This window comes from Pristiophorus japonicus, unplaced genomic scaffold, assembly GCF_044704955.1.
Source record: "Pristiophorus japonicus isolate sPriJap1 unplaced genomic scaffold, sPriJap1.hap1 HAP1_SCAFFOLD_337, whole genome shotgun sequence".
NCBI lineage: Eukaryota > Metazoa > Chordata > Chondrichthyes > Pristiophoridae > Pristiophorus > Pristiophorus japonicus.
In genome coordinates, this window is record NW_027253183.1 from 111,623 (window position 1) to 132,179 (window position 20,557).

Sequence of the window (20,557 nt, forward strand, 5' to 3'; positions counted from 1 at the left end):
AACCTGTGGAATTCTCTACCACAGGAAGTTGTTGAGGCCAATTCACTGAATATATTCAAAAAGGAGTTAGATGTAGTCCTTACTACTAGGGGGATCAAGGGGTATGGCGAGAAAGCAGGAATGGGGTACTGAAGTTGCATGTTCAGCCATGAACTCATTGAATGGCGGTGCATGCTCGAAGGGCTGAATGGCCTACTCCTGCACCTATTTTCTATGTTTCTATTGCAGACTGCTCAATGAACCCTCCAACTCTCCACTTCTCTCTCCAACTTTAGAAACCGTTACAAAAACGCATCATTTTGACCAGCATTTCCGACACTTGTACCAATTTCTTCCTTGACGGCTTGGTGCCTGTCGCCCTAGTTCCATTGTTGTGAAGCACTTTGAGACAATTATGTGAAAGGAGCTTTGTAAATGCAAGTGTTTGTTGTCTTCCACCTGCGCTGCCTTTATGTCGATCTAATTCCCACTGAAATCACTGTCACACTGACTCAATGTCAGACTGGAGGGGCGGTGCTCCGCAGCAAGTGCACAAGCAGCGCGGGATGGGGCAGGCGGTCCGGGTGCAACAGATGCAGCCGGAGAAGACATCTGAAATATTTTCAGGTTGTGTTGAAAGCCTGCGTGGATTCATTATACCCTGAGAAATATGTAAATAGATGTCACTCAGTCCCATGGTGAATCCCCACGTGTCCTCACTTGGTGCCTTTTGCTTGCCCGTTTATAATGGACACTTGTGGTCTTCCCAGCTGCTCACCGCAGAATGTCCACTCGAAGCTGGGACAGAGGGACCGATTTTGGAAAGTTGTTTTTTTCCCCTCCATCTCCTGTACCGCTGTTTCTGCATCGTTGTCCGTGCAATAGTTCTTTTCTGATGTTTCCTTTTTGCCACTGTATTGTTGCTGTCAAGCTGTGAATCTCTTCTCTAACCATACTGCTCTGCACGGAGGCTCACTGGGCCTTGCCAGTGGCTCCTGTGGATTTGGAGGTGGAAGAGGAGTTCAGGGAGGGGGCAGAATGAGTGATGGACTTGTACCTCAGGTGCCTGGCAGCCACTTGGAATTGGCCCTGGCACACCTAGTTGGCCAAGTCCGTGGAGACCTGCATTTGCCCCTTCTGCCACACATGAAAGTCTGTGACACAGTTGGACCTGTTATATTCTTGGGTCTCTTGCTCTGGATCCTTCAGCTTCTAAAGTTTTAGATTCATAGGCGAATCCCCTCGGCCCCAGCAACATCTTCAATGGCTCTGATATACATAGAAGTTACAACATGTGTCACCTGCCCTAATATCTCCTCATGTGGCTCGGTGTCAAATGTTGTCTGATAACGCTCCTGTGAAGCTCCTTGAGACATTTTACTATGTTAAAGGCGCTGTATAAATACAAGTTGTTGTAGCTTGGGGAGGACAGAGCCAGATCAGTAATTCCCTCGTGTTGGTCCTCTCACCAGTTGCCACAAGCCCAGTCTGGCAGCAATGTCCCTCAGGACTCGGCCAGCTCGGTCAGTGCTGGTACTCCCGAGTCTTGGTGATGGACATTGAAGCTGCCTAGCCAGAGTACATTCTGTGCCCTTGCTACCCTCAGTCCTTTCTCCAAGTGGTGCTTATACAAAGTGTGCACTTGCCTTTCGAAGTGGTACCTGGCATTGGACACGAGGAAACAATTTATTTGCATCGACTTTTTTGAGAAGGCAAAAAAGATAATTTCAGGAGACCAGAGCTCTGCCAGGAATCTCGCTGCCAGATAGTCGGAAAATCGTGGGCGGCATCTGCTGAACCTTCCATATATTGTCCCAGTGGGCGAGGCTTCCAACATTACTCCTTTACAGTCACACTATAGTCGTACATCGATGTGTTTGTTTAAATCATAAATTGTTAGTTCACAGACCTCAGGCTTCCTACCAGGTTGGCCATGTTCTCTCTCTGGGTCACACCCTCCCAAACCGTCAACAGTCTGTTTGTATTGGGTACATTCCAGACCCACTGCAGTCTGTGTGTATTGGGTACATTCCAGACCCACTACAGTCTGTGTGTGTTGGACACATTCCAGACACACTACAGTCTGTGTGTATTGGGTACATTCCAGACCCACTGCAGTCTGTGTGTATTGGGTACATTCCAGATCCACAACAGTCTGTGTGTATTGGGTACATTCCAGACCCACTACAGTCTGTGTGCACTGGGTACATTCCAGACCCACTACAGTCTGTGTCTATTGGGTACATTCCAGAAACACTACAGTCTGTGTGTATTGGGTACATTCCAGACCCACTGCAGTCTGTGCGTATTGGGTTCATTGCAGACCCACTACAGTCTGCGTGTATTGGGTACATTCCAGACCCACTACAGTCTGTGTGTACTGGGTACATTCCAGACCCACTGCAGTCTGTGTGTGTTGGACACATTCCAGACCCACTACAGTCGGTGTGTACTGGGTACATTCCAGACCCACTACAGTCTGTGTGTATTGGGTACATTCCAGACCCACTACAGTCTGTGTGTATTGGGTACATTCCAGACCCACTACAGTCTGTGTGTATATTGTACATTCCAGACCCACTACAGTCTGTGTGTATTGGGTACATTCCAGACCCACTACAGTCTGTGTGTATTGGGTACATTCCAGACCCACTACAGTCTGTGTGTATTAGGTACATTCCAGACCCACTACAGTCTGTGTGTATTGGGTACATTCCAGACCCACTACAGTCTGTGTGTGTTGGACACATTCCAGACCCACTACAGTCGGTGTGTACTGGGTACATTCCAGACCCACTACAGTCTGTGTGTATTGGACACATTCCAGACCCACTACAGTCTGTGTGTATTGTGCACATTCCAGACCCACTACAGTCTGTGTGTATATTGTACATTCCAGACCCACTACAGTCTGTGTGTATATTGTACATTCCAGACCCACTACAGTCTGTGTGTATTGGGTACATTCCAGACACACTACAGTCTGTGTGTATTGGGTACATTCCAGACCCACTACAGTCTGTGTGTATTGGGTACATTCCAGACCCACTACAGTCTGTGTGTATATTGTACATTCCAGACCCACTACAGTCTGTGTGTATTGGGTACATTCCAGACCCACTACAGTCTGTGTGTATTAGGTACATTCCAGACCCACTACAGTCTGTGTGTATTGGGTACATTCCAGACCCACTACAGTCTGTGTGTATTGGACACATTCCAGACCCACTACAGTCTGTGCGTATTGGGCACATTCCAGACCCACTACAGTCTGTGTGTATTGTGCACATTCCAGACCCACTACAGTCTGTGTGTATTGGGTACATTCCGGGCCCACGGACGAGTTTCTCACGGGACTCTATTATTAAATATTTTCTGGCTTTCAACTCCAAAACGAGATGCATTACTTTGCCGCCCAGCCATTCTGAAAGCGGATTGCACATTCCTGAATTACATTAACAGGCTGAAGGATGGTTTATTGCAGCTTGGAAAGGGTCGAGGGCTCATTTGTTTGCATTGATGAGTGCAGATTTAGTCACTCAGAGATGCATTGTTTTATATATATACCCTGTCAATATCCTGATTTAACCAGGTATGTCACCATTATTCCTATTACTGCACTTTTCCCTCAACATGTATTTTCCCGTTGAATCCTGTGTGTGAGGTTTTGTCCCACCATGTGCTCACTTAAACAAATTAAAAACAAATGGTGTTTGTCCCAGATTTCACCCTCCATTCTGTACTTAGAACTTCCACTCAGTGTTGTTACTGTAAAAGTGACAACGTTGTACAACATTTACTTACACATGAGATGTTGGTATTGTAACATTATTAGATATCAAACCGATATAATGTAGAATATACTTACTGGTTACATTCAGCCGGTTTCCATTTCCATAGATTGATCCCCAAATACCACAGATATAGACCGCGCTGTCTCTGCGCTCCACGCCTCTGATGGTCAGAATGTAGCTGTTACTGGCAACATCTCTGGAAAGCTGAAACCGCTCAGAGACACCGTGTGATCGGTAAACCGTGCCATCTATGTAATGAGAAAATATTTTGTGTTTCCTATCCTGTGAGAGGTACCAGTGTACAGTATATTTATCCACACGGTGATTCACATTGCTGCTCTCCAGGGTACACCCAAACTGCACCGTCCCACCCTCGGGCACCGTCACAACTTCTGGGGACTGGATAAGAACCGGACTTGCCTTTAGACCTGTGAATAGTAAATAACTGAGGATCAGAACTGATGAGGAACAACATGAAGTAATAAGTTGAAACCGAAGTGATTATAAAATCTCCTGTGTGTTTGCGAATGGATATTGGTCTGAAATCCCACTCCTCTGTTTCCCGCGGGCGCTCGACAGAAAATGGTAAAAAAGATGCGCACCGACCTTTTCCTGCTGCGCCCACCAGAGATCCCGGTCCTGAGGCCTACTCTCCCTGCACATCGGAGCGTGTGTCTGTCAGGACGGATGTATGTTGGAGCTGGAGTGACATGGCACTGGGCAGCCAATCCAGGTCAAGTATTTTCTCATTCATAATAATGGGAACTCGGTCAGTAGGAGTTCTCATTATGATTGAGAAACACTGCCCCCCAACATCCAAACACAAGTAAAAAATAGAAAAAACACATCACATATTTAAGATTAATTTAAATTAAAGTTAATAAATGTCTTCGAAAAAAATATTATTTTTCAAACTTTTTTTTAAAAGATTTTTCATTATGGTTTAAAATAAACTTCCCTTAGTGGACAGTGTTTTTAACATTAAAATGTGCTTTTGAAATGCTATTGTTACATGTTTTTGTATGTTTCAAAGCTGGTTTTCTGCACATGCGCATTGCACACCGAAAACCTGCTTTTGTGATGCCTTCCCCGGTCCGTACACACTCCGTACAGACTCAGGGAGGCCGGGATATCTGCCCCAATGTGTATCATCAGTAATTTGTAGCCGAGTTGTTCAAACATATCCTGAGCTTAGCTGTCCCACATTGCCCTGTACTGACCAACAATCCCTGTGTGAACAGGCAGCCCAAAAACACACACACTGCAACTGAACTCAGAACTCCTGCTGTGGATATGTTCTTTGCTGCCTTTACCACGGAGGTTGGTACAACAAGGATCAGAAAATCAGGTAAAAAGCTGCCAGTTTTAGTAATATTGTGCGATACCCAACACAAGATTCTGATGTAGGTTCAGATACAGAAGGCTCTCAGTCCACTTCATCTCATCCTTCCAGAATTCCAATACTACCATCGTCCCATTGCAGCGTCCAGCGGTTTGTAAACCTGTCCCGTGTTCTGGCCTCGCCTGGGAACCTGTTCCAGCTTTTGATCACCGTCTTCAAATAACTGAGTCCTGAACTTGGCCTTTACAATCCTGACTGTGCCCTCCTGCCCTGGTTATATCTGAAAGTATTGTTCTGGGTTTGCTTTAACTTCCTCCACAAGTGGCTGTAAATAGGGCTTCAAACTAAACTAAAAAATGGCGGGGAGTGGGGGCAGGAGTCATGTGAGGGGAAATTTAGAGATCTAAAGATAAAGATGCAATAGAGCAGTGTAGCGATTTGGGTAAAAATAAGCAGAGTGTGACAGGAAAGGACAGAGTTGAATGGTAGCAGTGCAGCAGAGAATAAGGTCAAAGCAGGGAATAACGGTAAAAAATTACATTAAAGGCTCTTTATCTGAATGCATGGAGCATTCATAATAAGATAAATGAAGGAGTGGCACAAATAGAGATAAATGGGTTTGATCTAATAGCCATTACAGAGACATGGTTGCAAGGTGACCGAGGTTGGGAACTAAATGATCCAGGGTACTTGACGTTTTGAAAAGACAGGCTGAATGGTAAAGGAGAGGGGTAACCCTGATAATAAAGGATGATATAAGGACACAAGAGAGAAAGGGACTAAAATACCCACTGCTGGAAACGGGGCACACCTGCCCTGCTTCTCTTGTATTTACCGGCGAAGTGAATGCGGTGGCCTCGAGCAAAATTCAATGTTTTTGTGTTTTTCCGGCGGACAAGAAGTCGGTAATAATGAGGGTTATGCGGCAATGAGTGGAAGTTCGGACTTGAGGAGTGGAAGTTGGGGGCGGGCAGAGTAACCGGCGCTGTCAGTCATCAGCGTGACGCAGATAACGTCATCACGGTGCCACATCACCTCGGCTCCCACCTTCAGGTAAAGGGGAGGGCCGCTGCGATTCTTTAAGTTCAGTCCACTGGGCCACCAGGAGGGTTTCGGCCGGGCCAGTGGCCTGGCACCCAAGAAGGAGTGCGTGCCAGGCTGCCTGTTGGTGGCCCGGCCGAACCCGGGACATAATTGTCGGCCTGACATGGCAGTCGGCTGACAGAAAAAAAGCATGGTGGCAGCGGCAGTGGGTCCTCCCCTTTAATGGGAGACACACCACCATTTTACAAGGACTACAGCCTCACTGCACCAGCAGAAAAAAGCAGCTTTTGGCACCGCGCAGCGGGAGCAAGATATTTCCGGCTGAATTTCACCCACGGGGAGGTGGGAAGATCGGGCTTAGGACGGGTCGGCGGCAGCAGAACGCTGGGTGGGGAGCGGGTCACCGCCGGGATACCGCAGTGTGGCCGCTGATTTCCAGCGGTAACAGGCCTTAAGGGAAGGGGAAGTTTCGACGCCACAGGATTTTGGGTCAGACGATCAGGAAGTAGAATCAGTCTGGGTGAAGGTAAGGAATAACAAGGGGCAGAAAACACTGGTGGGAGTAGTATATAGGCCCCCTAACACTAGCTATACTGTTGGACAGAATATTAATCAAGAATAGTATGAACTTGTAACAAAGGTAATGCAATAATCGTGGAGGACTTTAATCTTCATATAGACTGGATAAATCAAATTGATGAAGGTAGTCTGGAGGATGAGTTCATGGAATGCATTCGGGACACTTTCCTAGAACAATACATCATGGAACCAACCAGGGACAGGTTACTTTAGATCTTGTATTGTGCAATGAGACAGGGTTAATTAGCAATCTCATCGTAAAGGATCCTGTGGGGCAGAGTGATCATAATACGACAGAATTTCACGTTACATTTGTCATGTGTTCAATTGTCATTGTAACCCATGTATACACCATGAGAACATTGACCACTAGGTGGTGAACTTGTGGGAGACACTCCGAATCTGGACTTCCAGGTATAAAAGGGGAAGCTCCACCCACCTTCATCACTTGAGTGCTGGCTAATAAAGGTTACTGGTCACAGAGTGACCCTCTCTCAAGTATGGGCCTCGTGTGTATTTATACTGTATAATAAGGGCATATCATTGGCGACGAGAAACTGGGATTTAAACCACGCGAGCATGGCCACGGGCAGCACAGAAGAGAGGTACTGTGTTGGTGATGATTGGGACGACTTTATTGAGAGACTACAGCAAAGTTTCATCACTAAGGAATGGTTGGGACAGGATTCGGCCGACAAACGCAGGGCTCATCTCCTGATGGTTTGTGGATCCAGGACGTACTCCCTGATGAAGTACATCCTAGCGCCAGAGAAGCCGGCAGACAAGACTTTTTAAGAGCTCAGTAAGTTGATCAGGGAACACTTTAAGCCGTTGAGCAGCATGCACATGGCGAGACACCGGTTTTACACGCACCGGCAACGAGAAGGGCAAAGTGTTCCAGACTTCGTGGCAGACCTCCGGCGACTGGCGAGCCAATGTAAGTTCCCAAATGCATGCAGAGCGGAGATAGAAACATAGAAACATAGAAAATAGGTGCAGGAGTAGGCCATTCGACCCTTCGAGCCTGCACCGCCATTCAATGAGTTCATGGCTGAACATGCAACTTCAGTACCCCATTCCTGCTTTCTCCCCATACCCACCGATCCCCCCAGTAGTAATGACTACATCTAACTCCTTTTTGAATACATCTAGCGAATTGGCCCCAACAACTCTCTGTGGCAGAGAATTCCACAGGTTCACCACTCTCTGGGTGAACAAGTTTCTCCTCATCTCGGTCCTAAATGGCCCACCCCTTATCCCCAGACTGTGACCCCTGGTTCCGGACCTCCCCAATATTAATAAGAACATAAGAACATAAGAATTAGGAACAGGAGTAGGCCATCTAGCCCCTCGAGCCTGCTCCGCCATTCAACAAGATCATGGCTGATCTGGCCGTGGACTCAGCTCCACTTACCCGCCCTCTCCCAATAACCCTTAATTCCCTTATTGGTTAAAAATCTATCTATCTGTGATTTGAATACATTCAATGAGCTAGCCTCAACTGCTTCCTTGGGCAGAAAATTCCACAGATTCACAACCCTCTGGGAGAAGAAATTCCTTCTCAACTCGGTTTTAAATTGGCTCCCCTGTATTTTGAGGCTGTGCCCCCTAGTTCTAGTCTCCCCGACCAGTGGAAACAACCTCTCTGCCTCTATCCTGTCTATCCCCTTCATTATTTTAAATGTTTCTATAAGATCACCCCTCATCCTTCTGAACTCCAATGAGTAAAGACCCAGTCTACTCAATCTATTATCATAAGGTAACCCCCTCATCTCCGGAATCAGCCTAGTGAATCGTCTCTGTACCCCTTCCAAAGCTAGTATATCCTTCCTTAAGTAAGGTGACCAAAACTGCACGCAGTACTCCAGGTGCGGCCTCACCAATACCCTGTACAGTTGCAGCAGGACTTTCCTGCTTTTGTACTCCATCCCTCTCGCAATGAAGGCCAACATTCCATTCGCCTTCCTGATTACCTGCTGCACCTGCAAACTAACTTTTTGGGAAGGGGGGGAAAAAAAGGGCCTTGAAAATGTCTGGAGTGTCACCCAGGTCGGGTGGCACCGTTTATTGTTTTTATGTTTTCACAGGTGAACTCAAAAGAGTTTCATGCACAAGGACCAATGGTAGAGCAGTGGAGGTGTGTCCTGCTCAGTTGGAGCTGTGAGCAGTGAGAGAAGCAGCTAGCAACTTGAGCTCCTGCCTGGAGAGCCCTGAGACCAGCCCAGGAACAGAAGGAAGGAAGGGGCTTCACCATCACTCTAACCAGAGGGAGAGGAGGAGAACAGAAAACTTTTTCATCAACTTTTACCATTTCTGCAAGGAGTTGGAGAGAGGGGGAAAAACCAAAAACATCCAGTGTGGAAGGAGGGAGACTCAACAATTCTACAGGTGGGTGTGGGTGCATTTCCCCAAACAGACTTTGTTGTATCGGTGGGGGGAGGAAAGAAGACCACTGAGGGCCGGAACATCGCGGGGGGTGTGTGTGTGTGTGGTAGTGTGCGTGGGGGCTGTGCTTACAGCTGGGCCCCCCCCACAATTGGAACCCCCCCCACCCCCCCCACATTTGCCTAGCCTGGGATAGCTGGAGCTACCAGGCTGAAGAGTCATTAATCACCCTATTGAGGATCGTTAGGAGTGCCTGGTGGCTCCAGCTACCCCAGGTGAAGACATCTTCTCCCCCCACCTGAAGACCACCCCAAAGACTTTTGTGTTTTGCCATCTGGGGAGTGCACCCACCCACAGCTGCGAGGGGAGACCTGCCCTCGCAGCCCCCCCCCTTCCCACCCCCCTCTCTCTTTCTCCGTTACCCTCTGTTTCTCCCCTCTCTCTCTGAGAACCCTTTCCTTCCAAATTAATAAAAAAAAACCAATTAAGACAACTGAGCAGAGGGAGCAAGGCCTCTCCCCAATTGTCAACGAGGGGAGAGGTGCCTCGTTAAGGGCTCCTCTGCTCAGTTAACATAAGAGGCCATTAAAGACCATTAAGGCCTGTGACTTTGGGGTGGGTGTAGCCCTTAAAGGGACCCCGTGATGGCGACCCCATCCACGCCGGTGGCAGGGCCAGCAAGGACGTATGCGCAGGCGGTGTCCACATCCACGGCACCTCCTGCGCCACCCGCTGCCCTGCCACCGTTCAGATTTATAACCAGGAAACACGGGGTCAAGAGCTACACTCACCCCACAATGAGCATTGAGGAGTGCGTGCGGGCGATGGCTGGGGTAGTCGGCCCCTCGGCCATTGTCGCAGCCTCCAAGATGTCTGGGAAGGCCGTGTTCTTCCTGGGGTCGGAGCGGGCGGTGTCCCTGGCCCTTGAAAAGGGGCTCACGGTGGGCGGGACGTTCCTGCCGGTGGACCCTCTCGAGGCCACCGCGCAGAGGGTCATCATTTCAAACGTCCCGCCCTTTGTTTCCGCTGAGCTCCTCCTCCCTCACCTACAACAACTGGGGGAGGTAAGGTCAGGGATCAACCCCATACCGCTCGGCCTCAGGGAGAGCAGCCTGCGCCACGTGTTCTCCTTCCGCCGCCAGCTCTTTGTCCGGCTGGCGCGGGAGGACACGACGGAGGGAGATTTTAATGTGGTGCACGAGGGGACTGCCTACCGCGTCTTCTGGACGTCGGACGGCGTGCGGTGCCATGCCTGCAGGGAGGTGGGGCATGTTCGCAAGAACTGCCCCGCCTCCAAGGCCGCCAAACCACCGAAGGCGGCCAAGGCTGGCGCTGCCGCCACCCCTCCCCCTAGTTGCGTCCGCGTGCCGGGAGCCATAGGTGCGCGGGCATCGTCGGAGGCCTTTGTTTTCAGGGCCTCCGGCGGGGGGGAGGGAGAGCGTCCGAGCGGAAAGAAGGCGCGGAAGAAGGAGAAACATCTAGAGGCGGGTCCCCTCGGTGCGCCGGAAAGTCTGACCACCGCGCTCAGCCCAACCCAGTCACCGGCGAGCGCGGGGTGCCCCGAGCCCGTGCCCGGGCCCTTGAATACCACCACAGAGGGGCCCAGGCGCGGGCAAGAAAAGGAAAAGGGGGGGGCGGAGCGGGAGGCCTCGGCAGACATGGAGGTCTCCCTGACTCCGCGCGCCCCCAGGAACAAAAAGAGGCACCGCCCCAATGAGGCGGAGGGGGAACAACATCCCTCCGCGGAGGAGTCGGTGCCCGCCGCGTGTCCCGCGTCCCCCACCAGCGCCCCCAAATTGCGCTGCAGGCGCAAGGAGTCTTTCCCCGGGGAGGGTGAGACAGTTGAGGCTGCCCAGCCTCTGCCTCCCGGGGATGGAGTGGAAGATCTGCCTGTCGTGGGGGGCGTGGGGACCGCGGAGGAATGCGTAGCCGCCGGGCCGGGCGTCCCGGGGACTGAGGCGGGCGAGGCCGAAAAGGCCGAACCTGAGCCCGCCCAGCTATTACCCAACTTCCCCCGGGAGTCGCTCGACCCGGCAGAAAAACAATTAAATAATTATGACACTGTAGATGCTGGGCCGGGGGGTGGCAGCGGGGAGGGGGAGGAACACCCACCCTCGCCCCTTACTTTGGAGCTGGAGCACTTGGAGGGCCTGGGGATTTCCTATGGCCGGGTCTCTCCTTGTTCTCCGGTTCCTGGGGCGGAGGGGGAACCCCTTCCGCTGTCATTTCCCGACCCAGCACCATTTTTAAAAGAGCCCAGTGGGGACTCCTCTGCCGACGATCCTGGGGGTGGGATCGGGGCAGTGCCAGGGCCGGTTGGAGCGGCCGGTTCATTTGCCGTACCTTGTGCGGTCGATGGGCCGGCTGCTGGCGGCCACCTCCCGGAGGAGGACGGGGACTCGGTGGGGGACGCGGGTGAAGACCTAGAGACCACCGCCAGGGAGGCGGTGGATCTGCTCGCGGCCGCCGCTGAGGCCCTCCTCGTTCCTGCAAAGGAACTCCGGGACTTTTTGGCCCAGAGCCGGGGTCGCCGCGACCAAGCCCGACTGGCCCTGGAAAAATGGTCCGAGCCGGAGCTGATCAAGGGGTCCGTCCGCGCCGCCGTTAAAACCTTGGCCGCGGGCGGGCCCTTGACAAAGGAGCAGCACCTTGAGCTGCGCGAGCTCGAGGGACTCCTCGCTGGGCTGCGGAGGGAGCGGAGTTCAACAAAAGACTCCGCTCCCTCCCCCACAATAGGTTAAGGTAGAGGTTGCACTATGCTTTTGTCATGAAGATAACCATAGCCAGCCTCAACATCAACGGCGGCAGAGGGGCACGCCGTAGATTTGACAATTTTTCGCTCCTGCGGGAGGGGAAATATGCGGTGTGCTTCCTGCAAGAAACCCACACCGTTCCGGGAGACGAAGCCACGTGGCTCCTGGAATGGCAAGGAGAGGTCCGCATGAGCCACCTCACCGCCATTTCTAGTGGGGTGGCCATCTTGCTGGGCCCGCATTTTCAGCCGGAGATCTTGGGGGTCGAGGAGCCCGTGCCAGGCCGCTTGCTGCACGTAACGGTTCGCCTGGGGGACGTGCCGCTCCATCTCGTGAACGTGTACGCCCCTCATCCCGGCCCGCAGCAAACGCGCTTCTTTGAAGAGGTGTCCGCTCTTCTTGGCTCCGTCGACGTCGGCGACTGCATTGTCCTCGGGGGGGATTTTAACTGCACCCTCGAGGCGAGGGACCGCTCCGGTGCCCCGCAGTGCATGACGGCGATGGAGAAGTTGAGGGACCTGGTCGGGTCCTTCGACTTGGTGGACGTCTGGCGAAATCTCCACCCCGACTCCAGCGCCTTTACTTGGGTGAGGCCTGGAGTTGGATGGTCTAGAGTCGACCGCCTTTACGTGTCTCGGGCGTACGTTTCCTGCGTCCCGGCGGCCTCCATGCGGCCGGTGCCGTGTTCGGACCACCACCTGGTGTGGGCGGAGCTCGCTTCGCTCCGCGCGAGGACGGGGTCCGCGTACTGGCACTTTAACAACCGGCTGCTGGAGGACGTGCGGTTCCAGGACTCGTTCCGTCGATTCTGGTCCGACTGGAGAAGGAAGCAGGGGGGCTTCCCCTCCTTGAGGCTATGGTGGGACGTGGGCAAGGCTCACGTCCGCGTCTTCTGTCAAGAGTACGCGAGGGGGTCGACCAAGAGGCGGGCGGCCAGAGTCGGGCGCCTAGAAAAAGAGGTGCTCGACCTGGAAGCCCGTCTCGGTCAAGTCGTCCAGGACCCGGCCCTGCGGACGGTGTACGAAGCGAAGAAGGCCGCGCTGAAGGACCTGCAGCTCGTCGGGTCCCGAGGCGCGTTCGTGAGGTCGCGGATCCGGTTCCTGCGGGATCTGGACCGCGGCTCCCCCTTCTTCTACTCGCTGGAAAAAAGGCAGAGTGTCCGTAAGCAGCTCTTGACGCTGCTGGCCGACGACGGCTCTCTCGTCTCGGATCCGGAGGGCGTCAACAACAGGGTCCGTGAATATTACGGGGCTCTGTTCTCTCCGGATCCGTCCAGCGAGGAAGCGCGTAGAGTTTTGTGGGAGGACCTGCCGAAGGTCAGCCCGGAGGGCGCCGAAAATCTGGAAGCTCCGCTAAGCCTGGCGGAGCTGACCGGTGCCCTCGCCCGGCTCTCGAGGGGAAAATCCCCGGGGCTGGACGGGCTGACCGTGGAGTTCCACAGGGCGTTCTGGGACGTCCTGGGGAGCGACTACGCGCGGGTCCTGGGGGAAAGTCTGGCGACCGGGGAGATGCCCCTCTCTTGGCGCAGGGCAGTCATCGTCCTGCTGCCTAAGAAGGGCGATCTCCGCCTCCTTAAGAACTGGCGCCCGGTCTCCCTCCTCAGCACGGACTACAAAATCTTCGCCAGGGCGATGTCTGCTCGCCTTGGTGCCGTGCTGGACCACATGATCCACCCCGACCAGTCATACACGGTCCCGGGCCGGACAATCCACGATAACATCCATCTGGTCCGGGACCTCATCCATTGTTCCCAGGAGGCTGGTCTGTCGGTCGCCTTCCTATCCCTCGACCAAGAGAAGGCGTTCGACAGGGTGGATCACGACTATCTGCTCGGAACTCTGCGCGCTTTCGGGTTCGGGACGCATTTCGTCGCCCGGATCCGACTTTTGTACGCCGCCGCGGAGTGTCTGATTAAGGTTAACGGGTCCTTGACGGCGCCCCTTCGCTTTAGGAGAGGGGTGCGCCAGGGATGCCCCATGTCCGGCCAGTTATACGCCGTTTGCGTGGAGCCTTTCCTGCGCCTCTTGCGGACGAGGTTGACGGGACTGGCTCTGCAAGGGCCGGGCGTGGAGGTCGTCCTCTCGGCTTACGCCGATGACGTGCTCCTCGCGGTAGAGGATCCCGCTGACCTGCGGAGGATGCGTGAGTGCCAGGAGATTTACTCGGCCGCGTCCTCCGCCAGGATCAACTGGGAGAAATGTTCCGGACTCCTGGTGGGTCAGTGGCGGGTGGACTCCCTGCCGGAGGAGCTCAGGCCTTTTGCCTGGAGCACGACCCATCTCCTCTATCTGGGAGTCTACCTTAGCCCCGACGAGGGAGCCTGGCCGGCGAACTGGCAGGAGCTGGAGGCCAAGGTCGCCGCTCGCCTAGGGCGCTGGACAGGACTGCTCCGAGTGCTGTCCTACAGGGGTCGAGCGCTAGTCATAAACCAGCTGGTGGCCGCAATGCTGTGGTACCGGCTGGTCACTTTGACCCCTCCCCCTGCGTTTGTCGCCAAGATACAGAAGAAGCTGGTGGACTTCTTCTGGAACAACAGGAAGCACTGGGTCTCTGCCGCGGTCTTGAGTCTCCCGCTTGAGGAGGGCGGTCAGTCGTTGGTATGCGTCAGCGCCCAGCTCGCGACTTTCCGTCTTCAGACCCTGCAGAGATACCTTTACGTCGAGCCCCCTCCTAGGTGGTGTGCTCTGGCGAGGTATTTCTTCCGCCAGCAGCTCGACCTCAATTATGACACGCAGCTCCTGTTTGTGAACTTGGGGGGTGCCAGGACCGCCCTCCGGGAGCTGCCTGTCTTTTACAGGGAACTCATCAGGGTCTGGAACAAAGTCTCCACCAAGCGCAGCTCTCCACCGGCTGGAGTGGCGGCCGTCCTGCAGGAGCCGCTGCTCGGGAATCCGTACCTCCACGGCCGAGGCTTTATGTGGCGGTCGGAAGAGAGGGCTGTGGCTGGTGAGGTGACCAGGGTCAGGGACCTGCTCGATGGCGGAGGAGCGGGCTGGATGGCGCCAGTCACGCTGGCGCGGCGCCTAAATTCTGCCAACGTCCGCCACGCGGCCGATGCCATCGAGTCGCTAAAAACAGCTCTGGGCCCTGACTCCGTTAGGTGTATCGAGGAGGCTCAGGCACGTGGGGAGATCCCGTCCGAACTGACCCCCGTCCGGACGGAATTCCTCATCGGCGCCAAACCCCGGAACCTCCCTCGGGGGCCGGCGCCTCACAACTTGAGCCGCCTCGGGGAAATCCCCTCCGTGCCTTTCAGTTCCGCGCGGAGGGGTTTCCTGTACGGGCTGCTCCTGCACACCCTCAACTTTGCCATCCTCGCCGGCCGTCCGGACACGCCATGGCGTACCATCTTGCCGTCCGGAGGAGGCGGGGGTCCCCGATGGAGGGCACTCTACGCAGGGGTCCTCCCACTATTCATCGGGGACTTGGCCTGGAGGGTGGTGCACGGAGCAGTGCCGTGCAACAAATTTTTAAGCCGGTTCACGGACTCCCAGGCCGCCTGCAATTTCTGCGGTCTGGAGGAGTCCGTGTTCCATGTTTTTATGGAGTGCACAAGGTTGCAGCCCCTGTTCCATTATTTGAAGGGGCTGCTCCTGAAATTCTGGCTGCACTTCAGTCCCACTCTCCTGATCTTTGGGCACCCTGTGCGGAGGGGAGCGGGTAGGTCCGAAGGCCTCCTCGTAGGACTGCTCCTGGGCACGGCCAAGGGTGCCATCAGCCGGTCCAGGCAGCGGGCGGTCGAGGGGGTCGTTCAACCTGACTGCCTGCCTCTCTTCCGCGCTTACATCCGGTCCAGGGTGTCCTTGGAGATGGAGCACGCGGTGTCCACCGGTACGCTCGCGGCCTTCCGCGAGAGGTGGGCACCGGAGGGACTGGAGTGCATCATCACGCCCGGCAACCAAATTTTAATTTGATTTTACGTTTTTAAGTTTAATTTGTTTTAATTGCCGGTGCTTTTAGTGTCCCCCTTCCCTTTTATAGGGGGCACTGGGGAAAAATTGTGATTTTAGTGCCCAAAAAAAAAACAAAAAAAAAAAGAAAAAACACAAAAAAAAAAACACAAAAAAGGGGAAAAAAAAAAAAAAGGGCCTTGTAAATGTCTGGAGTGTCACCCAGGTCGGGTGGCACCGTTTAATGTTTTATGTTTTCACAGATAAACTCAAAAGAGTTTCATGCACAAGGACCCCCAGGTCCCTCTACACTGCAGCATGTTGTAATTTCTCCCCATTCAAATAATATTCCCTTTTACTGTTTTTTTTCCCAAGGTGGATGACCTCACATTTTCCGATATTGTATTCCATCTGCCAAACCTTAGCCCATTCGTTTAACCTATCTAAATCTCTTTGCAGCCTCTCTGTGTCCTCTACACAACCCGCTTTCCCACTAATCTTTGTGTCATCTGCAAATTTTGTTACACTACACTCTGTCCCCTCTTCCAGGTCATCTATGTATATTGTAAACAGTTGTCGTCCCAGCACCGATCCCTGTGGCACACCACTAACCACTGATTTCCAACCCGAAAAGGACCCATTTATCCCGACTCTCTGCTTTGTGTTAGCCAGCCAATTCTCTATCCATGCTAATACATTTCCTCTGACTCCGCGTACCTTTATCTTCTGCAGTAACCTTTTGTGTGGCACCTTATCGAATGCCTTTTGGAAATCTAAATACACCACATCCATCGGTACACCTCTATCCACCATGCTCGTTACATCCTCAAAGAATTCCAGTAAATTAGTTACACATGATTTCCCCTTCATGAATCCATGTTGTGTCTGCTTGATTGCACTACTCCTATGTAGATGTCCCGCTATTTCTTCTTTAATGATAGCTTGAAGCATTTTCCCCACTACAGATGTTAAACTAACCGGCCTATAGTTACCTGCCTTTTGTCTGCCCCCTTTTTTAAACAGAGGCGTTACATTAGCTGCTCTCCAATCCGCTGGTACCTCCCCAGAGTCCAGAGAATTTAGGTAGATTATAACGAATGCATCTGCTATAACTTCCGCCATCTCTTTTAATACCCTGGGATGCATTTCATCAGGACCAGGGGACTTGTCTACCTTGAGTCCCATTAGCCTGTTCAGCACTACCCACCTAGTGATAGTTATTGTCTCAAGGTCCTCCCTTCCCTCATTCCTGTGACCAGTAATTTTTGGCATGGTTTTTGTGTCTTCCACTGTGAAGACTGAAGCAAAATAATTGTTTAAGGTCTCAGCCATTTCCACATTTCCCTTTATTAAATCCCCCTTCTCATCTTCTAAGGGACCAACATTTACTTTAGTCACTCTTTTCCGTTTTATATATCGGTAAAAGCTTTTACTATCTGTTTTTATGTTTTGCGCAAGTTTACTTTCGTAATCTATCTTTCCTTTCTTTATTGCTTTCTTAGTCATTCTTTGCTGTCGTTTAAAATGTTCCCAATCTTCTAGTTTCCCAGTAACCTTGGCCACCTTATACGCATTGGTTTTTAATTTGATACTCTCCTTTATTTCCTTGATTATCCACGGCTGGTTATCCCTTCTCTTACCGTCCTTCTTTTTCACTGGAATATATTTTTGTTGAGCACTATGAAAGAGCTCCTTAAAAGTCCTCCACTGTTCCTCAATTGTGCCACCATTTAGTCTGTGTTCCCAGTCTACTTTAGCCAACTCTGTCCTCATCCCACTGTAGTCCCCTTTGTTTAAGCATAGTACACTCGTTTGAGACACTACTTCCTCACACTACTTCCTCATCAAAAGATGCTGCGAGACTTTTTTATTGAGGGCATCGGGCATGCAGGGGTTTTCAGGAAACTGATTGAGACCAAAGACTTGACCCTGGAAAAGGCGGCTTTGATGGCCCAGACGTTTCTCTCAGGAGAGGAAGAGATCAGAATGATATTTAGAAAAATCTTGGCTTAAATGCAGCAAATGGACAGGACGTCAACATTGTTAACGCGGCACACAGTTCTCCAGGCAGACAGGGGCAATCGGACATGCCCGAGCAGGTAGTCGAACCCAAAGGGGGAATTCAACAGAGACAATGGCTAGCTGAACGGCGATTCATGCCATCGCAAGGGACAATGCGGCCAGTAATGGTGCCATCAACACCTGTCAATGATGCGTTTAAGAGCAGTTACAGAGACAATGAGAGACGATCGACTGGTAATGGACCTTTTGTTTCCAACAACAGTTCATGTTGGAGGTGTGGAGGCAAACACCCAGCCAGAGCTTGCAGGTATCAGCAATATACCTGCAGAAACTGCAACGTCAGCGGTCACTTGGCACGTATGTGCAGGAAGCCTGCAGTCAGGTTGATGTACGAGGAGGACGGGCCCAATGTCAGCCCTACGAGGCCAATTGAACACTGGGGGAAATCGCTGGAAGCTGAAGTTCAGCGAGTTCATGTGGAGCACATATACAGTTCATATACCAGGACGCCACCAATAATGATGAAAGTGCTCCTCAATGGCATCCCAGTATCAATGGAGCTAGACACGGGGGCCAGCCAGCCCCTGATGGGTATCAAACAGTTCAACAAGTTGTGGGCGTCCAAGGCCAGGAGGCCAAAATTATTGCCGATTGACACACAGCTACAGACATATACAAAGGAGATCATTCCGGTGCTAGGCAGCACCACGGTAGTCGTGACCCACAAAGATTCAGAGAATAGACTGCCACTCTGGATTGTCCCGGGCGACGGTCCCGCACTACTGGGGAGGAGTTGGCTTGCTGTCATGAACTGGAAATGGGGCGATGTCAATGCAATTTCTTCTGTGGAGCGAGTATCATGCTCACAGGTCCTGGACAAATTTGACTCATTATTTCAACCCGGAATCGGCACTTTCATGGGAGCCAAGGTAGTGATTCACATAAACCCGGACGCCAGGCCAGTACACCACAAGTCCAAAGCGGTGCCGTACGTGATGCGGGAAAAGATAGAATGCGAATTGGACCGCCTGCTGAGGGAAGGCATCATCTCGCCAGTCGAATTCAGTGACTGGGCGAGCCCGATCGTGCCGGTGCTCAAGGCGGATGGGTCGGTCAGGATATGTGGCGATTACAAGGCCACCATCAATCGGGTGTCACTCCAAGACCAGTACCCGCTACCGAGAGCGGAGGACCTCTTTGCGACGCTATCCGGTGGCAAACTTTTTTCAAATTTGGACCTGACCTCAGCTTACATGACCCAGGAGCTGGCGAGTGAGTCGAAGAAGCTGACCACCATCACGACACACAAGGGATTGCTTGAGTACAACAGATGTCCGTTCGGGATTCACTCGGCCGCCGAATATGGAAAGTCTCCTCAAGTCGATTCCAAGGACGGTGGTTTTTCAAGACGACATCCTCATCACGGGTCACGATACTGAAGAGCACCTCCACAACCTGGAGGAGATGCTATGCAGACTGGACCAGGTAGGGCTGCGACTGAAAAAGGCAAAGTGCATCTTCCTAGCTCCAGAAGTAGAATTCCCGGGGATGAGGGTAGCAGCAGACGGGATCAGACCTACTGCGTCCAAAATGGAAGCGATCCAGAGAGCACCCAGACCCCGTAACACGACGGAGCTGCGTTCGTTCCTGGGGCTCCTGAACTATTTTGGTAACTTTCTTCACAAACTGAGCACACTGTTAGAGCCGGTACATGTGCTCCTACGCAAAGGTCGCGAATGGGTCTGGGGGGACAGCCAGGAAAGGGCTTTTGATAGAGCACGCAATTTGTTATGCTCCAACAATGTGCTCATGCTATATGACCCAAGTAAGAAACTTGTTTTAACGTGCGATGCGTCGTCCTATGGAGTCGGGTGTGTGTTGCAGCATGTGAATGCCAAGGGTCAGTTACAGCCGGTAGCTTATACCTCCAGAAGTCTGTCCCAGGCAGAACGGGGCTACGGGATGGCAGAAAAGGAAGCCCTTACATGTGTATATGCAGTAAAAAAAATGCACCAGTACCTGTTTGGCAGGAAATTTGAGCTGGAAACAGATCACAAACCCCTAACGTCCCTTTTGGCTGACAACAAGGCCATAAATGCAAATGCGTCGGCCTGCATACGAAGGTGGGCACTCACGTTAGCCGCCTATGACTACACAATTCGGCACAGACCGGGCACTGAAAACTGTGTCGGTGCACTCAGCAGGCTCCCACTAGCCACCACTGAGGGGGCAACCGAGCATGCTGCTGAGATGGTCATGGCTGTTGAAGCTTTCGAAAGTGAAGACTCACCTGTGACAACCCGTCAGATCAAAGTCTGGACAAACAGAGTCCCGCTACTGTCTTTAGTTAAGAAATGTGTCCTGAATGGGGACAGGGCAGCCACGTACGGGGCATGCCCTGAGGAATTCAAACCATTTCACAGGCGCAAGGATGAACTCTCGATTCAGGCCGATTGCCTACTATGGGGTAACCGAGTAGTCATGCCCCAGATGAGCAGAGAGATGTTAATCAGAGAACTCCACAATGAGCACCCGGGCATTGTCATGATGAAGGCAATTGCCAGGTCATACGTTTGGTGGCCAGGGATAGACACAGATCTGGAACTTTGTGTTCGCAGGTGCAACACGTGTGCCCAGCTGGGCAATGCACCCAGGGAAGCCCCCCTTAGCCCCTGGTCCTGGCCCGCCAAGCCATGGTCACGCATCCATGTGGACTACGCAGGTCCTTTCATGGGAAAAATGTTTTTGGTTGTAGTAGATGCCTACTCC

At 52.4% G+C, this 20,557-nt stretch overlaps 1 protein-coding gene across 1 annotated transcript in view; it reads right to left on the reverse strand.

Moving 5' to 3' along the window:
- LOC139250031 (uncharacterized) overlaps positions 1–20,557 on the reverse strand; it is a 104,239-nt gene that overhangs the window by 65,378 nt on the left and 18,304 nt on the right. The window contains exon 2 of the mRNA XM_070872594.1: positions 3,848–4,201. Coding sequence (XP_070728695.1) covers positions 3,848–4,201 — 354 coding nt within the window. The remainder of the gene's footprint in view (positions 1–3,847; positions 4,202–20,557) is intronic.